This window comes from Polistes dominula, unplaced genomic scaffold, assembly GCF_049000335.1.
Source record: "Polistes dominula isolate Pdom_NZ unplaced genomic scaffold, Pdom_raw_medaka contig_16, whole genome shotgun sequence".
NCBI classification, from domain to species: domain Eukaryota; kingdom Metazoa; phylum Arthropoda; class Insecta; order Hymenoptera; family Vespidae; genus Polistes; species Polistes dominula.
In genome coordinates this window covers 6,329-28,526 of record NW_028301040.1, presented here as the reverse complement: position 1 = coordinate 28,526, position 22,198 = coordinate 6,329, and the positions used below count along the sequence as shown (strand labels likewise).

The following is a 22,198-nucleotide window of genomic DNA, read 5'->3' as shown; positions in this document are numbered from 1 at the left end:
GAAAAACATTCGCCGGGCGAATTCGCGCGCCAATTTAAATGTCCTTTCAAAGTACGCAATGCAGCATATGATCACCTGATTTTTCCTCTTTCCTTGGAATGATATTAATAGTATAAAGAACCAATCGCGTTTAGTGAACAAACAAGATGTACATAAATATACACTTACATAAAAAAAAAAACAAAAAAAATAAAAAAAATAAATACAAAATATATCAATGCGAGAGAAATAAATAACGTTTATCGCGTTCTTTCAAAAACTTAGAGATGAGCAAGTGAAAAAGTGCATCTAGTTATTTGGAACGCGTGAAACGCTCGCTCCTACCGACACTCATCGAGTAACTAAGTTCGGCGCGACAACGTAGAGTTATTACCGCCGCGTAAGTGGCTGCAGCAGGGCCGTATTCTAAATAATGCAGTCTAAAGGGTGCTCTTTTTAGTAAACGAGTTGCTTTGAATTTTGTTTTGTACCTTTAAATAAGTCATTCCTCGCTATCTAAAATATCACTTTTCGACTTTATCTTTCTTTACGTTTTTTCTTATTTATCAGAACAATATTTCCTATAGTTAATAATTAGCTTTTGTTCATTCTTTTAAATTGAAATATTGATGGAAAGCTCTTTCTCATACAAATTCGAGTTTTTTTTTTTTTAAAGAAAAATCAAGACTAAACTGTTGAAAAAAATATTGCAATTATTCGAAACAACAGAGTTACATCACTGGATTGTAGTTTCTATTGTTTTACTATTGTACAATGGCCCGTCCGATCCAAGCGCCTCCAATACCTCTTTTTGCTCCCCACCTGAAACGAACTATTCCCCTCTCTCCCCGACCGACCGTGGAATTGCTCCCGCAAAAGGATGTTGGGGTTACCCTAGGGGGCGTGGGAAAAACCTGCTGTGGGAAAGAGTGGGTGGCCTCTACCTCACTCCACTTTTGCGATGATGACGATACGATGTATATAAACCGTTGCGCCGAGAGAGAGAGAGAGAGAGAGAGAGAGAGAGAAAAAGAGTTTCATACTCTGCCCGCATGTATGTATGTGTGTGTTAGTGCACGCGTTGTTGCACGTTGCGTGCATTCGTCGTCGTCGTCGTCGTCGTCGTCGTCGCCGCATCCATGACTTGCTGCGTAATATAGAACGTGTGCGTGAACGCTCAAAGTTAATGCTTATAATAGTACTACGGTTGGTTGCCTGATCGCTTCTTTATCGATACTCAAATAAATATAAAATATATGAATGACATTAATAATAATGATCGTTGTTTTATTTTCAAACAACGGTCTTTTAAAAAATTGACGTTATTTTAGATTGTAATAGTAAGCGAATGAAAAGTAAAAAAGAAAAAAACAATTATATTTTTACAGCATAGTGGATATCAATTATATGGATGTTCTTTTCCTTTTATTTTTTTTTTTTGTTGTTGTCATTTAAATGACCTAATCTCCTACAATTCTTTTAATTATCGTTTTACTCACGTATGCAATCTCTTTTTGAATGTAGTACTCTTCTCATGTAATTTTTCGAATTTCTTGTCTTTCAAAGTACTCATTATGATATAAAAAATAATTTCCTATTGTTTTTACAATTAAAAATGTAAAAATCAAAGTAAAAATCAAGAAAATCCAAATAAGTTTGATACGTCTTACTTAACTTTAGACTATATACATAATAAGATAAGTTTTATTAGTAAATAAATATTTATGCAATTAGGAATAGTGTTTTTATATTCTTATAATATGCCCTAGTCGTAAGATAAATATATGAGATGGCAAATTGTGGAATAGAATATTGTTCCAAGAGAAAGATCATCTCTCCATTTTTTCGCTCATCTAACCGCTGCTAGTAAAACTGAAGCGTGAGAAAAGAACGTGTTAAAAAAGGAAAACTCTTTTACACTCTTTTATATACACAAATACATTCATACACTTATGAACATGTATATTATATCTTGAAATGTATACATTTCATTTATCAATATATTTACATAACTTTATCATTATTTTGTCTATTTTTCATAATGTTATTAATACGAAATAAGATTAATAATAATAATAATATCTATATAAAAGAAAAACTACTCGTAAAAGGATTATTAATTTATACTAAATATTAATAAATTTATTGAAGAAAGAGGATTTCAAACCAAAATATAACGAATAATATAGCAATAGTCATATATGGATTTATAATTAGTATTGTATTGTATAAAGCTGTTAGCTGTTTAACCTGTATCGCTAACAGGGTGCGCTAGTTGTATTGTTTTCTTTTATCAGCTGCTCGTCACATCAGTCTGTCTATACGATAATCATTTTACATTCTAATATTAATTATCGTTAAATAATAAAAATTAAGAAATATTTATATATGTATTATATATCGTAACAAATGATAATTTTTTAGCATTTATTGGAATATTTCATAGGAAACGATAATGTAAGTACAACTTTTTAGAATAAGTTAGACTATGGATAAAGATACGACATGATAATGCTGATGGCAGAAAGTACATTGTCAAAGTATTCATATTATTTTTAATCTTTTCTTACGAATTTTCCATATTTAATATATACTAAACAAAGTAGAAATTGTATTCTGATATCATGGGAGTACTTGGCCTATGGCGATTAATTGAAGCTACTGGAAAAGCAGTTCCTTTGGAAACATTAGAAGGAAAAGTTTTAGCTATCGGTGGGTAACGATTAATTTTTATATTTATATTTTGAACATTACTCTCTTAATTACTTTATATTACGTAATCGTAATATTTCAATGGCAAATTTAATGCCATTTTTTAGATGTCTCTATATGGATTCATCAGGTGTTGCAAGGATATCAAGATCGTCATGGTAATCCTAAACCTAATGCCCATCTAATCGGATTATTTAATAGGATTTGTAAACTATTGTACTATAAAATCAAACCGGTATTTGTCTTTGATGGGGGTGTCCCTATGCTTAAAAAATCTACAATTGTAAGTAGTAGCGTAAAGCAGTGTGCCAATCAATATTTTATTAATATATTTTTATGTAATAAATTAGCTCTTTCTTTTCTTTTTTTCGCAAAGATTGAAATAACATAGAATGTAGCAAGAGAAGCGTATTGTAGTAAAGTTGTTCATCTATCTTGATTATAATATTACCTGTAGATAATTAGCACAGCGTGAGAACCAGGTAGTGAGAAAAGAGTCTCCTCATTCTTTTGTGTTTGTAGGCTGCACGCAGGAAGCAGAAATCTATTGCTACGAGTAAGGCACAGAAGATGAGGGCAGATTTGATAAATAACTTGATAAAGCATACAGTTGTGAAAAGTGCATTAAATAAGAAAAATGTAGATGAAAATATTGAATCTTCTGAAATATCAACAATAAAACATATTTATAGTAAATCATCTGTAAATGATGTTTTCAAACTACCAGAATTAACTAATATGGATGGAAAGGAGTATATAAGTAGTGATGACTCAGATTCATCTATGCAATTAAGTCCAAGAAAGCAAACTAAATGGATGGGCAATATTCACAGTGTAGATTTGTCTACTGCGGAGTTTAAATCACTGCCTGCTGATGTGCGTTATGACATTCTTACAGATCTTAAGGAGACTAGAAAACAGAGTTCATGGGGACGTTTACATGAAATGCCTGAAGTATATATATTTTATTTTATTTTATTTTATTTTATTTTATTTTATTTTATTTTATCATGTTTTACAAAATTCGAGTTCATTTGGAATTTGTAAATTCATATTATGACATTATTTTTATTTCAGGAAACTAATAAATTTTCTACTTTTCAAATGAAACGCTTATTAAAACGTAGATTTGTACAAGAATCGTTAGAAACTGCTGAAAAAGAAATGGGAGGTAAAACTTTAACTTTAGAGGAATTGGAAAAATTATTAACCGAACAGGGTGTTCAGACTAATAGAGATAATGCGTACCGCATTGCATCGGACAGTACGTCTAGAGTCATTTATATTAGCGGTAAGTTGAGTTAACTAATAAATAACGTATTTCTAAATTTCTCTATTTTCTTAATATATATATATATAAGTATCTTTTTAAAGAAATATTAAATAAGTCTATTATTATTAATTATTTTGGATTATTTTGGATTATTTTTTAGATAAAGATAAATTAATTCGTAATACTTCTACTGAGGATAAAACAAGTAAGGAAGATGTCTTAGAAGAGAGCATAAATGAGGAAGTTGAACCTGTTGCAGGCCCCAGTGGTATTACAATAACTCAAAATAGCTTAAATAAATTTCAACTAAGCGATGGAGATAGTGACAGTAATTTAACAAGTTATAGCAATTCTGTACCTATTATTGATAATATAAATGAATATGAATTTGGTAGCGATTGGGAATCAGAAAGTGAAAAAAATGAATCTTTACCGTTTCCTAATAAATATTTGAGCAAAAATAACATTAATCCTGCTTTAGCATATATGTTAGAGCATAGCGGTTTGACGCAAGAACAAATTATTCAGCTTATGGAACAAAATAGAAAAGAGAGTAAAACAAAAATAACTGATACTCATTCAAGTGGAAGTACCAAATCATTATCTGCATTAGATTCAACTACAAATAATGTAATGAAACATCAACAAATGAAAGAAGATAAAATTACTGAAGACAATATATTAGATGTCAAAGAAATTGTGGAGAAGAATATATCTTTGTACTCAGTTTCAGAGAAATCTACTTCGAATGTTACGACAGAAAGCATTGAGCATAGTAGTAGCGATTTGCAGTTTATAAAAGATAATGATGAAATCATTTCATGCGAGGAGAGAGTCGAGTGTCAGAAACAACCTGTCCCTATAAGAAATATGCGTCAGTTAGATACACATACGACAGATTCAGATTCTGATGAATTTATCGAAATACCAGATGTTCCAGTACTTTATTCAAAAGAGATTACTAAAAAACATGATATTGAAATAACATTTAAATCTGATGACAAAATTGAAGAAGATGATATATTTGCTGATGTATTTAAAGAGCCAAGTCGAGATATATTTTCACATTTTACTGAATCTGCTGTTACCTCTTCATCGATAGAACACACTGTTTCAAAGATAGTTTCTGAAGATTTAAATAAAAATAAGACGAAGAATGAGGACAAAAGTGAACTTTCAGGAACATTAATATCGAAAAGTTGTAGTTTTAACGAAATTTCATTAGATAAAAACAGCATTGACAGTGATAAAAACAAAGAACGTGTTCATATGAGTATCCAATCAAGTATTGTGAATGAAGAAGAAAGTAAAAAAATTCAAAATAACAATACTCTCATAGATGCAGAATCAAAAATTGTTAGTGATGAAGGTAAATTATCGGAGGATACGACGAAAGGAAAACAGGAAAACATCTTGCCTAGGAACGAGACTGAACTTTTAGAGTTAAAGGTATGGTCAATTAAAACAGAGTTATGTTTTAATGCAGAAATATATTGTAATTATCCTGTTTCATATTCACACTCGTGCTTAGGTAGATTTTCTAAATGTAGGCAAATCTAGAGCATGAACAAATTCAATTAACGGAAACTATGGGTAAATTGGAGAGGCAAGCTACAGACATATCCGATCAAATTAGGATTGAGGCTCAGGTAAAATTTGTTCTATTATTTTTTATGGTCTATTATAATTCTCATTGAGGTTCATTGAGTGAGACAGAATATTATGTAATATTATGTAATATTATGTAATATTATAGGAGCTTTTACGTTTATTCGGTATACCTTACGTTGTTGCACCAATGGAGGCAGAAGCTCAATGTGCTTATTTAGAACAGATTAATCTTACCGATGGGACGATCACAGATGACTCCGATATTTGGCTTTTTGGAGGTCAATGCGTTTATAAAAACTTCTTCAATAACAACAAAACAGTATTACAATTTCAATCTTGCGATATACAACATCATTTTAGTAAGAAATACAAATTTATACCTTAGAATATTAATTTTGTAATATCATACAAACGTGATAGTATTGGCACGTATTGATACACACACACACACACATATAAAATTATTTTTTCTTAGAACTGACTCGTCATCAATTAATACAATTGGCTCTTTTGGTTGGAAGCGATTATACTACAGGTATACCTGGTATTGGTCCTGTAACAGCACTTGAAATATTAGCCGCATTTCCCACGCAAGGAGATAATTTGTTACATGGTTTAATCAATTTTTGTTTATGGATACAAAGGGATAAAGCTATAGATTGTAGCAAAAAATCCTTACGTAACAAGTTGAAAAATATACAAATTGAAAAAGGTAAGTTGGAAACATAATACCTAGGCGTAATTATTTTTCATTGAAAGTCTATTATATTTAATGAAATATGATTAAAATAGGTTTTCCAAGTCAAGCTGTTGTACAAGCATATATGTTCCCTGCGGTAGACGAATCTAAAGAAAAGTTTACATGGGGTCGACCTAATTTGATATTATTGTCGGATTACACGAGCCATAAATTTGGATGGACTAAGGATAAATTTAATGAGATAATAAAGCCAGTTATAAAAAGAATGGAGGAATCTAAACAACAACAAACGATAGAATCATATTTTAAATTAAAAGCAATACCAAAGTCCATTGAAATGAATTTAAGTAAGAGAATTAAAAAAGCTGTTAATAGTTTAAATGGTAATAATGTAGAGTTGAATACAAATGAAACTGATACGAATGAAAAGATGGGAAAACGTGTAAACAAGCGAGTACCTAAAACACTAAATAAAAGACAGAAAAGCGATAGTATAGATCTTATTGAATCAAAGGATATAAGTAAAAAGTTGATGTATAATACATCTACTAATGATAATGACAAAAATATCAAGGAATATATACCACAGAGGGAAAAAGACAAAGCAAATTCTTTGAAAAGGAAAATGCACGCAATAGAAGTATTTAGAAAATCTAAATCTGGACTAGATAAAACTAAAAAGATCAAACGTAATGTTCGAAAAATGGTACAAGAAGCGAAACTTTCTGAAAGTAGTGATAGTAATTAGTATTAATTAATTAAAATAAATAACAATTAGAAATCCAAAATTTGAAAATCATATTTGCTGATTTCTTTTTTTATTACATAATAATAGAAATGAATAAAATCACAGTTTATAGTGTAAATTCGCAGTATAAGTATTATTATATAGAATTTACTTGATTTTTTCTTTCCTCTTAATTTACATAAGCTGTTAATCAACTAATGAATACCATAGAATATTATTTAACGTACTAAATTAAAATACTGAGCACATAGTTTGTTTTTATTCTTATGAATAGAATTATGAAGGCGTTTAGTACAGGAATACGTTTTATAAATTTTGATCTATTTGATATTCGATTTGTTTTAATCTTGTCACACTATCAAGGTATATAGTTTTTAATAAAAAAAAAAAAAAAAAAAAAATACGAATCGTGCATTATTCATTTGAAATTTTGCACAAAAATTATGGGAATAATACGAAAATGGAAGGAAAAAGATTAAAATCCAGCCACACTTCCTTGTCTTCGATAATCTGAATTCGCTGTTATACCATTTGTATCATTTACTACTGCTGTAATGGCACTTCCTATACCCGTAAATGTCGTTACATTATGTTTAATATCACGTAAATATTGTATTATATCAGGACAGTATCCTTTTTCTGTTTGAACTGTCATCGGTAATAACTATGTAAAAAAAAGCACTATTAGTAATTATGCTGCTATTAGTATTTTTTATCTTATGTTTTTTAATATGAAAATCTATCTTTTATAATGTTCGTTCTACAGACATTAAAAAAAACGTTTTGCATCACCTCGGTTCCAAGATCTCTTGAACATAGAGAGACATTGACACAGTCCCTTTGACTGTTCATAGGTGCCACTAAGATGTCCCTAAGCCTAAACCCGTACAAAAGGTTTAGTCATGTAGGCAGATGTCACTACCAACATGATACAACATGCAATGTGTGGTTTTCATGAGCAATACAAAGAGCTGAAATATTGTTTGCTTGATCTCTATTTCGTAATTCGTTTGTATGTAAAGCGGTTCCGGAACTCTTGGAACCGAGGTGATGCAAAACTTTTTTTTGATGTGTTTATTAAAAAAATGGAAAAATCAATAAATAACAGTAGTAATTTGATAATAATCAGTTAATATCATTACCTGATGATGAATTCTATAAGCATCGATCGCTTCCTTTATATTGTATCCAGCCCAAAGATTTAATATTATATTGGAAGCAACAGCAGTCGTAATTTTAGTACCGCCCGCGGCACCGATCACCAATCGTGCTACTTTGTTTTTATCTACCTATAATCAATAATGGCATATATGAATATATGTCTGATTTGATTATCTATATACATCGTCATACATCTCATTTGACTAGAAAATGAGAATTTTCTACTGTCGGAAAATTTTGATCAATTACTGAAAACGAGTATGTAAAGAGCCATATGTAATATTTAGTTAAACCCATAATCATTGTGAATGCAACGCAATTACATCGTTGAATATAATGATTCTTAGAATTGAATATATTTCATCGTGTCTGTATTACTACTATTTTACTGATAACTCTTGAAGTTTCTTTCTACGAATTTTCCGTTCACTTTTGCAATATAAGTACCATAACACGCGCGCAACTCTGACGCAACCTGATATTACTACTTATAAGCACTATTGATGAATGCGTCTACTATTATATGCTTTTTGCAATCATAAATGTAAAAAAGTCAGCGTTGCCTACAAATGTCGAAAACGGTTCTCGAAAACGGTTATCGAATACTTGCATTGAACGTATCGATATAACTTAATGTTAACATAATTAACGGAGATTAACTTAATTAAATGAGATAAGATAAGATTTGAAGGGACATTTACCACTATCGTCGGACTCATAGAACTTAAAGGCCTTTTGCCTGGTTTAATAAAATTAGCTGGTGATGGCGGAACTCCAAACCCGTTGGTTATATCAGGTGAACTAAAGTCATCCATTTCGTCGTTGAATATTATACCAGTAGATTTCGACCGAATCATTGCTCCGAAACTATAATAATAATAATAATAATAATAATAATAATAATAATAATAATATGAGAAAAGAAATCGAATAGAGTTATTATTTATTACTTCTTGAACCGATTTAAAATCTTATGATTACATCGATTAAAATCGATTAACAGACTTACACTTGGTTGATTGTAGAAGTAACCGATACCGCAGAACCATCGGGTGCTAACACAGAGACGTGGGCAGTTCCAGAATCCGTAGTGGTTGCCGTAACGGCACCATAGTGTTTCGGATCGTTACTTGTTTCGTAATCTTTTATTTCATTTCTTATTGCTTTCGCATAATCGCTTGACGTAAGATTTGTTAACAAACTAACTACAAAAATGATAAATAAGTTTGTTCATAAATGTACAGTGTAAACTCTTTAAGGATGATAAGTCTATTTTCTCGTTAATTCTCTCGTTAATTCTCTCGTTAATTCTTTCGTTTGCTCGATTTTAACGAGTCATACGATTACGTTATGTTCAATTAACTTTTCTAGAAAGAAACGATTAATCTCGTAATTCTTCTGGGAAAGATGAAAACGTCGAATGATATTAATATGATGTTATACTTTAATCGACACGAAGAAACTATAATTGTTGTAAAAGGATTTAAATTTACTACAAAAAATTAGTTTAATTGATAGATTTAATTGATGTATATCTATTTGTTAGTCGATAAAAATTGTTATAAATCCTTCAAACATTTTGATATAGCGAGCAAAGTGAGAAATCGTTGTCATGCTATCTTATCTCAGACAAATTTAACGTTCCATTATTCTGTCAATAAATTAACTTGTACAATTTCTTAGTAGCTCACCAATATCGACAAATTCAGGGTCACCTAACTCCGTTCTTCTTGCGTAAGCCCATTTGAAGGCTTCAACTATACGATGCCACATGACGTTCTGATTATCTGTTGGTACGATACCTTGAAGAACGTTGATAATGAATGCAAGTATCACTCCGGAGCCGGGCGGAGGTGCTGTGTACACTGTTAAATTATCGATATTTATTTCGATTGGTTTTCTCCATTTGACACTGTAATGAAACATTAACTTGAGAAATAATTTAGAATTAGAAGAAAAGGACTTTGAATTGATGATTTCATTGTCATGAAAGGAGCAATATTTAGCTGCTTATTTTGATAGATTATATTTCTTTACGGTATTGATAAATCCTCAATAAAATAATAATGTAAAAATAGTGATTAATTAGAAAAAAAGAAAAAAAAGAAAAAAAGAAAAAAATAGAAAATATATATATATATATATGTTGAGTATTTTTTTCAAGTATCATGGTGATTAATTGATATTAATCGAAATTATTCTCATATGCACGAACCTATAAGTTAGAAAATCTTCTTTGGTAATGATGCCATTGAAAGATTGAATTTCAGCAACCATTTGATCGGTCAAAGTGCTGTTATAAAACGCGTCTGGTCCATTCTTTGCTATTAGTCTTAACGTCTCAGCCAATTTTGGTCTCTTTATTCTTTCACCTACCTGAAAAGAAACCAAATTCATTTGAATGGTATTTGAATAAAGTGACTAGTTGTGCATATCAGTTAGGATAAAACGTTTACCTTCCACGGTCGTCCAGTAGTTGGATCGATAAGGATCTCGGCCAATGTACTTTCTGCTTTTATTTTAGATTCTTTATTGATGAGATAGGCATGAAGATAATCATTGATAACAGAGCCTATCAAACATAGTTCGATCGTTGGTTTAAATAATTCTGGCCATTTTAATTTGCCATATTTTTGATGGGCTTCCCAGTATCCTCGTAATTCACCTGGTACAGCCACCGCTAAACCACCTGTAGAAACATCGATTATGTGTAAGCAAGAGATTGTCCTTTAACAATGAATAATTGATTAATAAATTTTGACAAATGGGAAAGGGTATTTTTTTCTTTAAGATAAAATAACGGATTTTGATTTTTAATAGAACAAGAAAAATAGTTTGAATTTCTTCGAGATTTAAACAAATACTTGTGTCGAGGATAAAAATTCATCTTATAAATATGTCGATAAATCGAATGTACATATTCGATATCAGTGAAGAAAAAAATGAAGAAGAAAAATAAAGAACAAAGGAAAATAATGAAGAATGATTATAGATGATACTACATATGTACATACCATACATTGACAAATTAGGATCTCCATTAAACATCTTTTCTGTAGCTTTGGCTGGAGCCGTTTCTCTTGCATCCAAGTAGTCGGCCCTTCCATTTTTTGCATCCCATATTGTCATCAGAAAACCACCACCCAGTCCCATACTTAAAATTGATAAGAAAATGTGATGCTTTTCATTATATAAATAAGAAAGTGCTTATGTTAATGTCTAAATAAAAATAAAAATAAAAATAAAAATAAAAAGACAGAAAAAAAAACTAAGAAACTTGATAAAATGTACCTATGCAATGAAGCTACACCTTCACAAAGAAGAGTAGCTATAGCAGCATCAACGGCACTTCCATTTTTCTCTAGTATACCGACGCCTATTCGAGCACATTCTTGTCCATTTGTTGATACCGCTGCCTATTTGTGCGATTTTTAATTATCGATTATCGTGATGACATGCAATAAGATCCATTCTCTTTTCAGTGACGTTGTTATTATCAGTTACATTGAAATTTGCATCTTCGTTTCACTTATTACTATCAATAAATATTTTGCTCGATTGAAAAACGAACATTAAGTGATATTTACCTGCCTGTACTGTCCGAGTTCCGAAAAACTATTGAATTTGATGTCGCATCCTCCTTGTTGAATAATAAATACTATAATGACGGCTAATATTACAGATATGATTAACAGGACACATACACCGAACAGTAGGAGTTTCTTCTTCGCTCTGTGCGACATATTAAATAATGTGCGTTAATGCATTAATAATATTAGAATAATACTTATTATTATAATGTATAAAACTGTGCTGTGTAATAACTTAAGTTTTGTAATATTTTATGATATTTTTTGCTTTAATCAGAATACTGTCCTTTTTAAATGAAATTATATTTTTCTTCGACTTTCTAGTAAGACTTTATTCAGACTTATCTTGAAAAATAGCAAAAGAGAAAAAGAAACATTTTTAGAGTTTAAATTGTCATTAATATTTTGACTACATTTTGACAATAGATTGATTAGATAAAATTAACGTATAGAAAAAAATCATTGCAGATGTTTAATTATAACGTATAACAATGGCATATCAAAGCCATTGAAAGTGAAATCGTGATGAAAAAACCTTCAATTACAAATACATAACAAATACATTACAGATACATCTGCGGTTAAATATTATTTTGATTTTTAGCTATTATAGTTTAATGAAGCTTCTTTTATCATTAGTATAAATATAAATATCATTTCTTGAGAGTTACTTTTCGGAAATCAAATACTTACGAATTATATAATAACTATTCACATATGCGCCACATATTTGGCGCGTTTATACTAGTTACTATTTGAAAGCGTTACTAATTAAATTCAATATGCTATGCGCATCTATCGGTAGAAAATGAATGATACGTAAGTGTGATCGCACACATACTCGAAAGAGTTTACTATGCCAATCACAAGAATTACGTAACTCCTATAGATTTCATTCGATTTGCTTTACTGCATACTTATCCGCAGATTGGATACTGTTATATTCCTACAAAGTTCGATAAATTAATCAACGATTCGAATAAATTGACGAGAATTTATTTTTTCTTTTTTTCTTTTTTTTCTTTTTTTTCTTTTTTTCTTGTTTTCTTTTTTTATTCTTTTTCTTGTTCTCTTTCATTTTTATTAAAAACGTGTTATGTTACATCTTGTCAAATATCCGACGTTTCAAAAACAAAAGATAACAAATGATTACAAAAAGCCTTGTTTAAACGTTGGATAGATTTATTTTTTTTGTTTCTCTTATTGTTGATCCATAGAATTCACATGTTTAAATAAGATATTTACAGATCATTTTTCAACTTCTATTTTAAATCATAAAAATTCGATTTTCCTTTTTAAAAATGATATTACATATTATTAGTTAATTAATGTACGATCATTGTCTTATTTTTGAAAACTAGACGTAAATGCTTAATTACAATATAATTATTTGTAGTTAAGTAGAATTGGAGAACGAAATATCTGACACTGAAATGTCAGAGTAAGATATTATAGTATTTTAGTAATCCTTAATATCTTCTCTTCAAACCAGTATTATGTTTTGCGAAATGTGTATACGAATGCGTTATCGGACAATGTTCAAGATAAAGAATATAGATAATAATCAAATTCTAAATGTAGAATGTTAATCACGATAAAGATATAGCTCGCTCGAGTAACTCGTATTATGATGACAAGCATGAAAATCAAACCAAGGTTACTATTAAACTACGATCTCGTTTATGATATCCTTCGAAATATACAAAAATTCATTGGATCATTTTACAAATGAGGATTTTTCAAAAATTTTCCAACATTACCGCTAACTACAGATAAACGAATGAACACTAAATGTTTTTAAATAAGAGAGAATAGAAAATAAGACATTTATGTTACGTGCACTTTGTCGCGATAGTATTTGTAAAAAAGGATAATCTAATCACTTTCTTTTATTATGTGCAGAACGAAAAAGGAAAAGTTTACCAACCCGATCATGTTACGCGAGTGAACGTGTGCCATTGAGGAACGCCTAACGTCAACTAAATATTTTGCCGAGTTGCCTGTTTCTTTTATTACACTCTACCATGATAATAATATTTCTTATTATTTCACAATAACCTTTCTAATTTTCAAAATCAAAATAATTCTAATATCTTATTTATTGTTTATTCTTACATTTTAATGTTTTTTACCTTATATATATATTATTTCTATTATATTATTTGCTGCTCACTTTATTAGTCATTCCATTATTTTAAATATTGTATTAACTTATTTTATTGCAAGTACCTTCCTCTTCGAGATTTACCTTCAGATTGACACATTGTTCCCTATATAAAATTCTTTTATTCAATGTTGTTTATATGGTTATAGGAATGAATCCTGCACATGTGTGCAACGGTTATAATATTTCTAATAAAGAGAATTTAAGCTTATATCGTTCTAATTTTACCATTTTTTTCATTCTAATGTTGCATATTTTATCGCTCTTACGCAGTGCTGACTTCCAGGGTTAACTTGTCCTGTATTGTAAAAAAAACTTATTAGAATATAAGAATAATTGTTAATTAATCAAAGGGAGTGTCTATCATTGTCGAAAAGCTCGGAATTATTAATCTTTGTATTTTCCTTTTCGAGATTCACCTTCTGACTGGCACGTTGTCCTCTATGCAAATTCGTTTATTGAATGTTGTTTAGATAACTTTCCGAATGTTGAGCATGTGTGGAATGATTATAATATTTCTAATGAAGAGAATTTAAGCTTATATCGTTCTAATTTTAACATTATTTTTATTCTAATGTAATTATTTTATCGCTCCTACACAGTGAGGGTTAAATTGTCCTGTATTGTATAATAAGTGTATTAAAATGCATAAATTATTGTTAATTAATCGATGAGAATAATTATTGATGTCTAAAAGCTTGAATTATAAGATCGGAGTAGTGTCCTCTTCGAGATTCACCTTCAGACTGACACGTTGTCATCTGTCAGAATTCCTTTATTCAATGCAGTTTATATGACTTTCCGAACACTACGCATGTGTGCAACTGTAATACACACATCAAAAAGAGTCTTGCATTAAATCGATTCCAAGATCTCTCCTGAACATAGACATTGTCTGTTCATGGATGTCACTATGAACATACAACAATATAACATACCTATTCGTAGGGTAGGGTATTTCTGAAAAGTTCGTAGGGTAGGAGTTGATAATTGATCATACAACAGGGGAGGTAAACTGAAAGTGTCTACTTATTACTATCAAGATTGATAAGAAGAATCCAACAACACTGCAACTATGAAAGATTTTTGAATGCACTATTCTTATTATACTTACATTGGGAAGAAATCATATGCAGTTATATTCTATCAGAAGATTAGCAGAAGGAATGCATCCTAGTTATCACAAATTAGAAAAACAAATGGCTAATACATTATATTATGAAACTCTGTTCTTGTACAAAATTTTTTTTTACCAGGTTTTCTAAACGATAATGGAAAATATTATTTTTCATCGACTGCCAAGAAAAATTTATGTATTTATATAAATTAATATCTTCTTTGCTAAGAATTCCTGCTCTGACTACAAATAATCTAGACAATAATTTGTTTAGAGGCAAATATAATAAATTTCTTAAAAGAAGAGGTAAATATTATAATACTATTAAAATACACTTACATTTAACATATAAAAATTGATTTAGGTTGCATTTATTTTTTTAATCAATTAATATAAACATAATGTGGGGTAATCTATATTTTATTACCGACTGGTAAAATGTGTATCGCCATCTATCGGTACTAGATATTACTTCAATGTTCCGACTAGTAAAATGATGCTGCCATCTAGCGGAAGTAAATGTTACTATGTCTTACCGACTAGTAGAATATGTTTCGCCATCTAGACAAAAGACAAAACATCACTAGGATAAAATCAAGATGGCTACCTGTCAATGTACTTTGAATACCGTAAATACCGGCTATGTGCAATGTAAAGTATTTAATTAAAAAAATCCTTAGAGTGATGCAATAATCAAGCGAGGAATATTTTTTATTTATAATAATTCGTTTCAAATTCTTTCTTTAGTGATCGCCAATTCTGGATGAAAATAGTTAAATTGGATGTATTGCTGTGGGACAGTGTTACGTCATAACCTAAGAAAAATAATTTTCTTTATTAAATCCAAGAATATAGATGAATTCCAGACGTTCTTTTTATGAATTTTATTATAACAAATACTAGTAAGTAAAGTATATATTTTGTTATACGAAATCCTACTAATTATTAAAATATATGGATTATTTTGTCTTTTAACTTTATGCATTATCTAAACATTTTCTCCCTGTACAAACTTATTTTGGTACATATATAAACAACTTTTTAAAATATTTTTAGATCAGATCAGCATGCAGATCTATATTTTAAATTCCAATCCAAGAACGTTATACTCAAAAGGAGAGGTGTCCATTACACCATTGGATCAATGGATATATATTTCATTTTCTTACGGCTAACGATTAGAAGATTTGTATTGATTATGTCATCCGAACAAGAGTTTTATTCTATAATACATGGTAAATAGAATGTAGGTGCACTAACAAAGAATAATCAAGAGAAGAATTTGTCAAAAGGTAAGCATTGCAATCTTGCATTTGTAAAAAACAAACCTATATCAAACTGATTGATAAACTGATTCATTTAACAGGATAGGTAAATAATTTGACTAGAAATGCCTACTCATTATTATCAAGATTGATAAGAAGAATCCAACAATACTGCAACTAACATTATTATATTAAACACTTATATGTCTATTTTGCACCCCACAATAATACACATGCACATACACAAAAAAGGATTTCTTGTATAAACTGTTGTGCTGCGACTTATTATCGTCGACTGTATCGACATATAATTTTATATAAATGAACGGGGTGATTAATTGGATCAAAGAAAATGTAAAATCAGAAAGGAATTTGCCTCGACTGTGTCTTTTATGTTACATCATTATCATCATCAGCAGCATCATCATTAATATATACTCTATATATACACATACATATTTCAATTCTCTTGCGTGACCATAAGAGTATAATTTCATGGAAAATTAATTATTATATTACAAAATATTTCGATGCATGTACAATTATATGTAGTAGTAGTAATTCATGTTACAGTAATCGACTTTTATTAACTGAAAAACAAAAAAAGTGACATATTTATGAATTATTTTTAAAAGATTACATAAACACACTTGCAAAATAAATATTGTTTCAGATAATAAAAGTATTATTATTATTATTATAATTAATTTTGTGGTTACGGATTAATGATAAAAAAACATTTCTTATTATTTGAATTTTCGCGGGCAACACATTGCTGAGGAAAAAATCAAGATGGCTGCCGTGTCGTGTACTACCACGTGCACTATTAAATATTTAATTAAAGAAATGCAATAGTGATGCAATCATAATCAAAAGAATAATATTTTGTATTTAGAATAATTCTTTTCATATTCTCTTCTCTTTTTAGTGATTAATGATTGCCAATTCTGGATGAAAATAGTTACAAATGGGATGTATTGGTGTGTGTGGTACAATAGTATTACGTCATAACCAAAGGAAAATAATTTTCTTTATTAAATCCGAGTATATATAGATGAATTCAGGATGTTCTCATTATATCAATTTATTTTAACAAATACTAGTTACTACTAAGGTACATCTATATGTATTTTGTTATACGAAATTTTACTAATTATTAAAATATATGTGTGGATTATTTTGTCTTTTAACTTTATGCATTATCTAAACATTTCTGTTCCTTTTCTTAGCAAAATAACTTTACATGCAATTCCATCACACCAACTCTCCACGCACAGCAATGACACCATTCAAAAGGAGAGACTCCACACGATCATGAGGGTTTTTTAAACCATCACTTCAACTTTCCACGCAATCCTATGACTCCATCCATAACCAAATATCCCATACAGTCATGAGGGATTTTTTAACCATCACTTTAATTCTGCTGCACGCAATTCCAGTTTAATGCACTCTGTGTTCTTATCATACTTGCACTGCGAGAAAATAATATATGTATATAGTGTAATATTTTATCAAAAGAATACGAGAAGAAATGTATATCTTAGTTATCATCACAAGATATATGGATAACACAAGTGGCAAATACATTATTATATTTCCGACATTCAATTCATGTCAAAATTTTTTATCAAGTTTTATGTACACACGGTAATAGAAGATATTACTTTTTTTCCATTGGCTGATAAGAAAAATTGATGTATTTATTAATAAATATCTTCTTTTGCAGGGAATTTCATTTCATTATTATTATGGAAAAAGAATATGCAGCTGATATTGTTAAAAACTAATGTAGACAAAAATATGTAAAGAGGTAAATATTATAAAACTATTCAAATACATTTATTTTGTTATCATATGGTATAAATGATTGGAATTTTATTAACTTTTTAATCAATTAATAAAAATGTATATTAGGAAATTAGTCTTTTATTACCGACTGGTAAAGAGAATATTTATCGCCATCTAGCAGCGGTACTAGCTATTACTTCATTGAACCGACTGGTAAGATTATGCTGTTATCATCAAATGATGGAAATATTTAATTCACTTACCGACAAGTACAAAATGTTTCTTCATCTAGACGAAAGAAAATACATCGCGCTTGGACACAATCAAGATGGCCACCTGCCATTGTATACTGCCACGTGCAGTAAAGTTAAGTATTTGATTAACAAAAATTCAATAGTGATGCTTTAATTAAGTGAATAATATTGTTTTTATTTACAATAATAATTCAGTTCATATTCTATTCTTTTTTTAGTGATTAGTGCTCGGCAATTCAGCTTAAGAAGAAAACCATTGGACTTGATGTGTGATATCTTGTGAAGAAAAAAAAACCATTGGACTTGATGTGTGATGTCTTGTGAAGAAAAAAAACCATTGGACTTGATGTGTGATATCTTGTGAAGAAAAAAAAACCATTGGACTTGATGTAAGATATCAATGCTTAAGAAGAAAACCATTGGATTTGTGTTTGTGATCTAAAAAAGAAAACCATTGTACTTATTATTATTATTATTATTATTATTATTATTATGTTAAGTTAAAAGGAATATCATTGTACTTACTATTATTATGTAAATGTAAAAAGAATATTATTGCACTCTCTACAGGTGGACAGGTCGACAGGAAAAGTATACCATTGCACTTTAAAGGTTACTTGTCGACTTACAAAGTATACCATTGCACACTTTAGGTTACTTTGGATTACCACGTTTTGTGTCAAATTTTATTTCTTTTTTATCACCTATCCTATCATCCAAGCCATTTAATTTTCCTTTAATAAAATCAACCATTACATGTAAGTATTAATTATTGTAAATGTTACAAGTTAAGAAACTTATATTTTTTTTTTGGTCGTATAAGGTATTTTTTTTTTTATTTATAATGCATGAATATTTTAATAGAAATATTTTATTAGACAATTGAATTTATTATTAACATATATACATTTTAGCATATTAATGAAATATTTTTGAAATAGAAAGTTTAGAATAGCATTGAATTTGAAGTTATGTTAACTGAAATAGAAAATCATTGCAGTTGTGGTTATGTCACTGTTTATACTTGCATTAAAAGCAAACCATATATAGAGTAGTAATATTTTATGAAAAGAATATTAGATAGAAAAAATGTTTCCTAGTTATCACAAATTAAGAGAGGAAATGGTTAATTACATTCTAATGTTTGCAGTTCTTACTATATGTACTAAATTTATTAATGTACACTTATTTTATTGGGAATAGACTAAGAGCATAAAAATGTATATATTTGTATGAATTCATTTGTGATTTTTTGTAGAAATACCATCATGTATTTTATAATGGAAATAGGATGTTGTTTAAAGAAGTAAGTATTATAATATTGTTTAAAATACATTTATTTTTGTCATATAAAACGTGAATTTATATAATATAATTAATGTTTGTATAAGTTTACATAAATTTTTACTTTAGTTACCGACTGGTAGAGAGAATATGTATCGCCATCTAGACGACGAAAGAAAACACATCTCTAGGACAAATTCAAGATGGCTACCTGCTGTCACATTGTACTTTTGTGTAAAGTATTGTGTAGTAAAGTGTAAAGTATTTAATTAACAAAATTTCTTACAGTGATGCAATCATAATTAAGTGAATAATATTGTTTTTATTTATAATAATTCTTTTCTTATTCTCTTCTCTTTTTTTGCAGTGATCACCAATTCACTTTAAGAAGAAACCCATTGGACTTGATGTTTGATATCTTGTGAAGAAAAAAAAACCATTGGACTTGACGTTTGATATTTCCTTAAGAAGAAATTCATTTAACTTGGTGTTAGATATCTGCTTAAGAAGAAAGCCATTGGATTTGTGTTTGTGATCTACAAAAGAAAACCATTGTACTTATTATTATTAGTATTATGTTAACTTAAGAAGAATATCATTGTACTTACTATTATTATGTAAATGAAAAAAGAATATTATTGCACTGTACAGGTGGACAGGTCGACAGGAAAAGTATACCATTGCACTTTAAAGAAGGTTACTTGTCGACTTACAAAGTATACCATTGCACACTTGAGGTTACTTTGGATTACCACGTTTTGTGTCAAATTTTATTTCTTTTTTATAACCTATCCTATCATCCAAGCCATTGAAATTTTCCTTTAATGAAATCAAACATTATATGTCATTATTAATTATTGTAAAATTTAATTATGAAACAAATTTATGTGTTTTTTGTCGTATAAGGAATTTTTTTTAATGCATGAACATTTTAATAGAGAATTGAATTTATTATAAACACAAACCTTTTAGCATATTAAATAATTATGTAATAACCACGTGAGTTGTACATATAATGAACGGAACGTGTTAATTTAATAAGCATTGCACTAAAGGTTATGTAAAAAGTTAAATAGAAAACCATTGCACTTGAGAGAGAGGTTATATGTAATTAAAATAGCACAAATCATTTCACTAAGTATGGATATGTTAGCATAAGAAAAATACCACTTTACTTGTAGACATATATGTGTAATAACGTATAATGAAAATTATTAATTTTTTTAAGAGGCTATATCACGTTAGAATAATAAAATTGGCACATGTGGTGGTTATGTTACTTTAAGAAGAAATAAATCATTGCACATAATAGATTTGACTATATTACAATAAATAGACGACCACTGCACATTAGTTTATAAAAGATTTTAAACAACAACAACAAGAATATTTGCACTTGTGTATATAATAACATAGAATAAAAAAAAATAAAAGGCAATGTTATTTTAAAGTAAAGTAATGGATGTCATGCGAGATTGACAAGAGGGAGAAGCCATTACAACTTGATGTATGTCAGCTGTACAGTTCATTTGCATATATAATTACGAGATGGCGTCTTGAACTCGGTAGCGTTGGGCTTGCCGATTTAGTATAAAGGGAGGTGCAAAGCGCGTGGATTTCAACGCATCGGGGTGCGACCCCGACTCTGCAGAAGCAGAGTACTCCTGTGGCTGCGCTCAGGAGCAGGTTGCAATACACGCTTAGGCCTGAGCGTTGTATTCAGCTTGCTCCTGAGAATGACAGCCTTTGGAAAAAGGGATGAGGAGTAGTAGTAGTAGTAGTTGCATGTAGTAGTAGCTTGAAATAGTAGTAGTAGTAGTAGTAGAAGTATGAAATAGTAGTAGTAGTATAAGTATGAAATAGTAGAAGCATGAAATAATAGTAGTAGTAGTAGTAAAGAATTAGAATAAGAAAATTGGGGGTCTTCTAGTATTAGAGGGGGCCTGGTCTCTAGTTAATGGGGTGGCAATCAATCGTGAGGCCGTGCCTGTAGCCGATTTTACAGGTCAAGGTCATCGAAGGTCAAGGACATCTAGGGCAAGGTCGCGCGCGAGTTTCATTCATTATGTAGGTCAAGGTCACGCGCGAGGGTCCGTTCATTATGTGTGTGTGCGTTTTAATATTCACGCGCGCGAGTGTTAAGTCAGTATGTGTGTATCAATTTATTTATTTATTTTTTTTTTTTATTGGGTTTATTAGGAGTTTGTGTGTTTATGTTTTTTTTTGGGTGTAGTTAGAATTTGTGTATATGTTTTTTTGTAGGTTTTTAAGAGTTTGTGTATATGTTTTTTTGGGTTTTTTAAGAGTTTGTGTATATGTTTTTTTGGGTATTTTAAGAGTTTGTGTATATGTTTTTTTGGGTTTTTTCAGAGTTTGTGTATATGTTTTTTTGGGTATTTTAAAAGTTTGTGTATATGTTTTTTTGGGTATTTAAAAAGTTTGTGTATATGTTTTTTTGGGTTTTTTAAAAGTTTGTGTATATGTTTTTTTGGGTTTTTTAAGAGTTTGTGTATATGTTTTTTTGGGTATTTTAAGAGTTTGTGTATATG

At 29.5% G+C, this 22,198-nt stretch overlaps 2 protein-coding genes and 2 long non-coding RNA genes across 9 annotated transcripts; 2 read left to right on the top strand and 2 right to left on the bottom strand.

Moving 5' to 3' along the window:
- Positions 1-588: 588 nt before the first annotated feature.
- mus201 (rad2 superfamily protein mus201) lies at positions 589-7,424 on the top strand. Of its 2 annotated transcripts, none has more exons than XM_015329300.2 (10): positions 589-2,436; positions 2,586-2,691; positions 2,799-2,974; positions 3,214-3,645; positions 3,769-3,982; positions 4,125-5,413; positions 5,515-5,613; positions 5,721-5,934; positions 6,051-6,287; positions 6,368-7,424. In XM_015329300.2, the coding sequence occupies exons 2-10, from the start codon at positions 2,604-2,606 to the stop codon at positions 7,021-7,023; spliced, it is 3,405 nt and encodes a 1,134-aa protein (XP_015184786.2). In that variant the 5' UTR covers positions 589-2,436; positions 2,586-2,603; the 3' UTR covers positions 7,024-7,424. The 2 variants fall into 2 exon arrangements, with proteins under 2 accessions (XP_015184786.2, XP_015184787.2); XM_015329301.2 differs by having other exon boundaries at positions 2,583-2,691.
- Positions 7,395-13,787, bottom strand: LOC107070795 (glutathione hydrolase 1 proenzyme). Its single transcript, XM_015329303.2, has 11 exons — positions 13,702-13,787; positions 11,772-11,916; positions 11,476-11,600; positions 11,199-11,338; positions 10,641-10,873; positions 10,400-10,560; positions 9,876-10,096; positions 9,194-9,389; positions 8,886-9,051; positions 8,166-8,312; positions 7,395-7,687 (listed from the first exon to the last, which is right to left on the bottom strand). Exons 1-11 carry the CDS (start codon positions 13,731-13,733, stop codon positions 7,499-7,501), a joined length of 1,755 nt encoding a protein of 584 aa, XP_015184789.1. The 5' UTR covers positions 13,734-13,787; the 3' UTR covers positions 7,395-7,498.
- A 1,746-nt stretch (positions 13,788-15,533) lies between these two features.
- LOC149031769 (uncharacterized) lies at positions 15,534-20,417 on the top strand. 4 transcript variants are annotated; one of them, XR_016177329.1, is made up of 9 exons: positions 15,534-15,706; positions 15,803-15,957; positions 16,117-16,347; positions 16,422-17,970; positions 18,050-18,133; positions 18,238-18,477; positions 18,584-19,123; positions 19,624-19,671; positions 19,779-20,417. It is a non-coding gene; the product is annotated as an uncharacterized LOC149031769 (long non-coding RNA). The 4 variants fall into 4 exon arrangements; XR_016177326.1 differs by having other exon boundaries at positions 15,535-15,706; positions 16,112-16,347; XR_016177327.1 differs by having other exon boundaries at positions 15,537-15,706; positions 16,112-16,347; positions 16,422-17,434.
- On the bottom strand, positions 18,720-20,755 carry LOC149031768 (uncharacterized). 2 transcript variants are annotated; one of them, XR_016177331.1, is made up of 3 exons: positions 20,615-20,755; positions 20,258-20,468; positions 18,720-18,803 (listed from the first exon to the last, which is right to left on the bottom strand). It is a non-coding gene; the product is annotated as an uncharacterized LOC149031768 (long non-coding RNA). The 2 variants fall into 2 exon arrangements; XR_016177330.1 differs by lacking the exon at positions 18,720-18,803 and adding an exon at positions 19,900-20,185.
- Between the last annotated feature and the right edge of the window lie 1,443 nt (positions 20,756-22,198).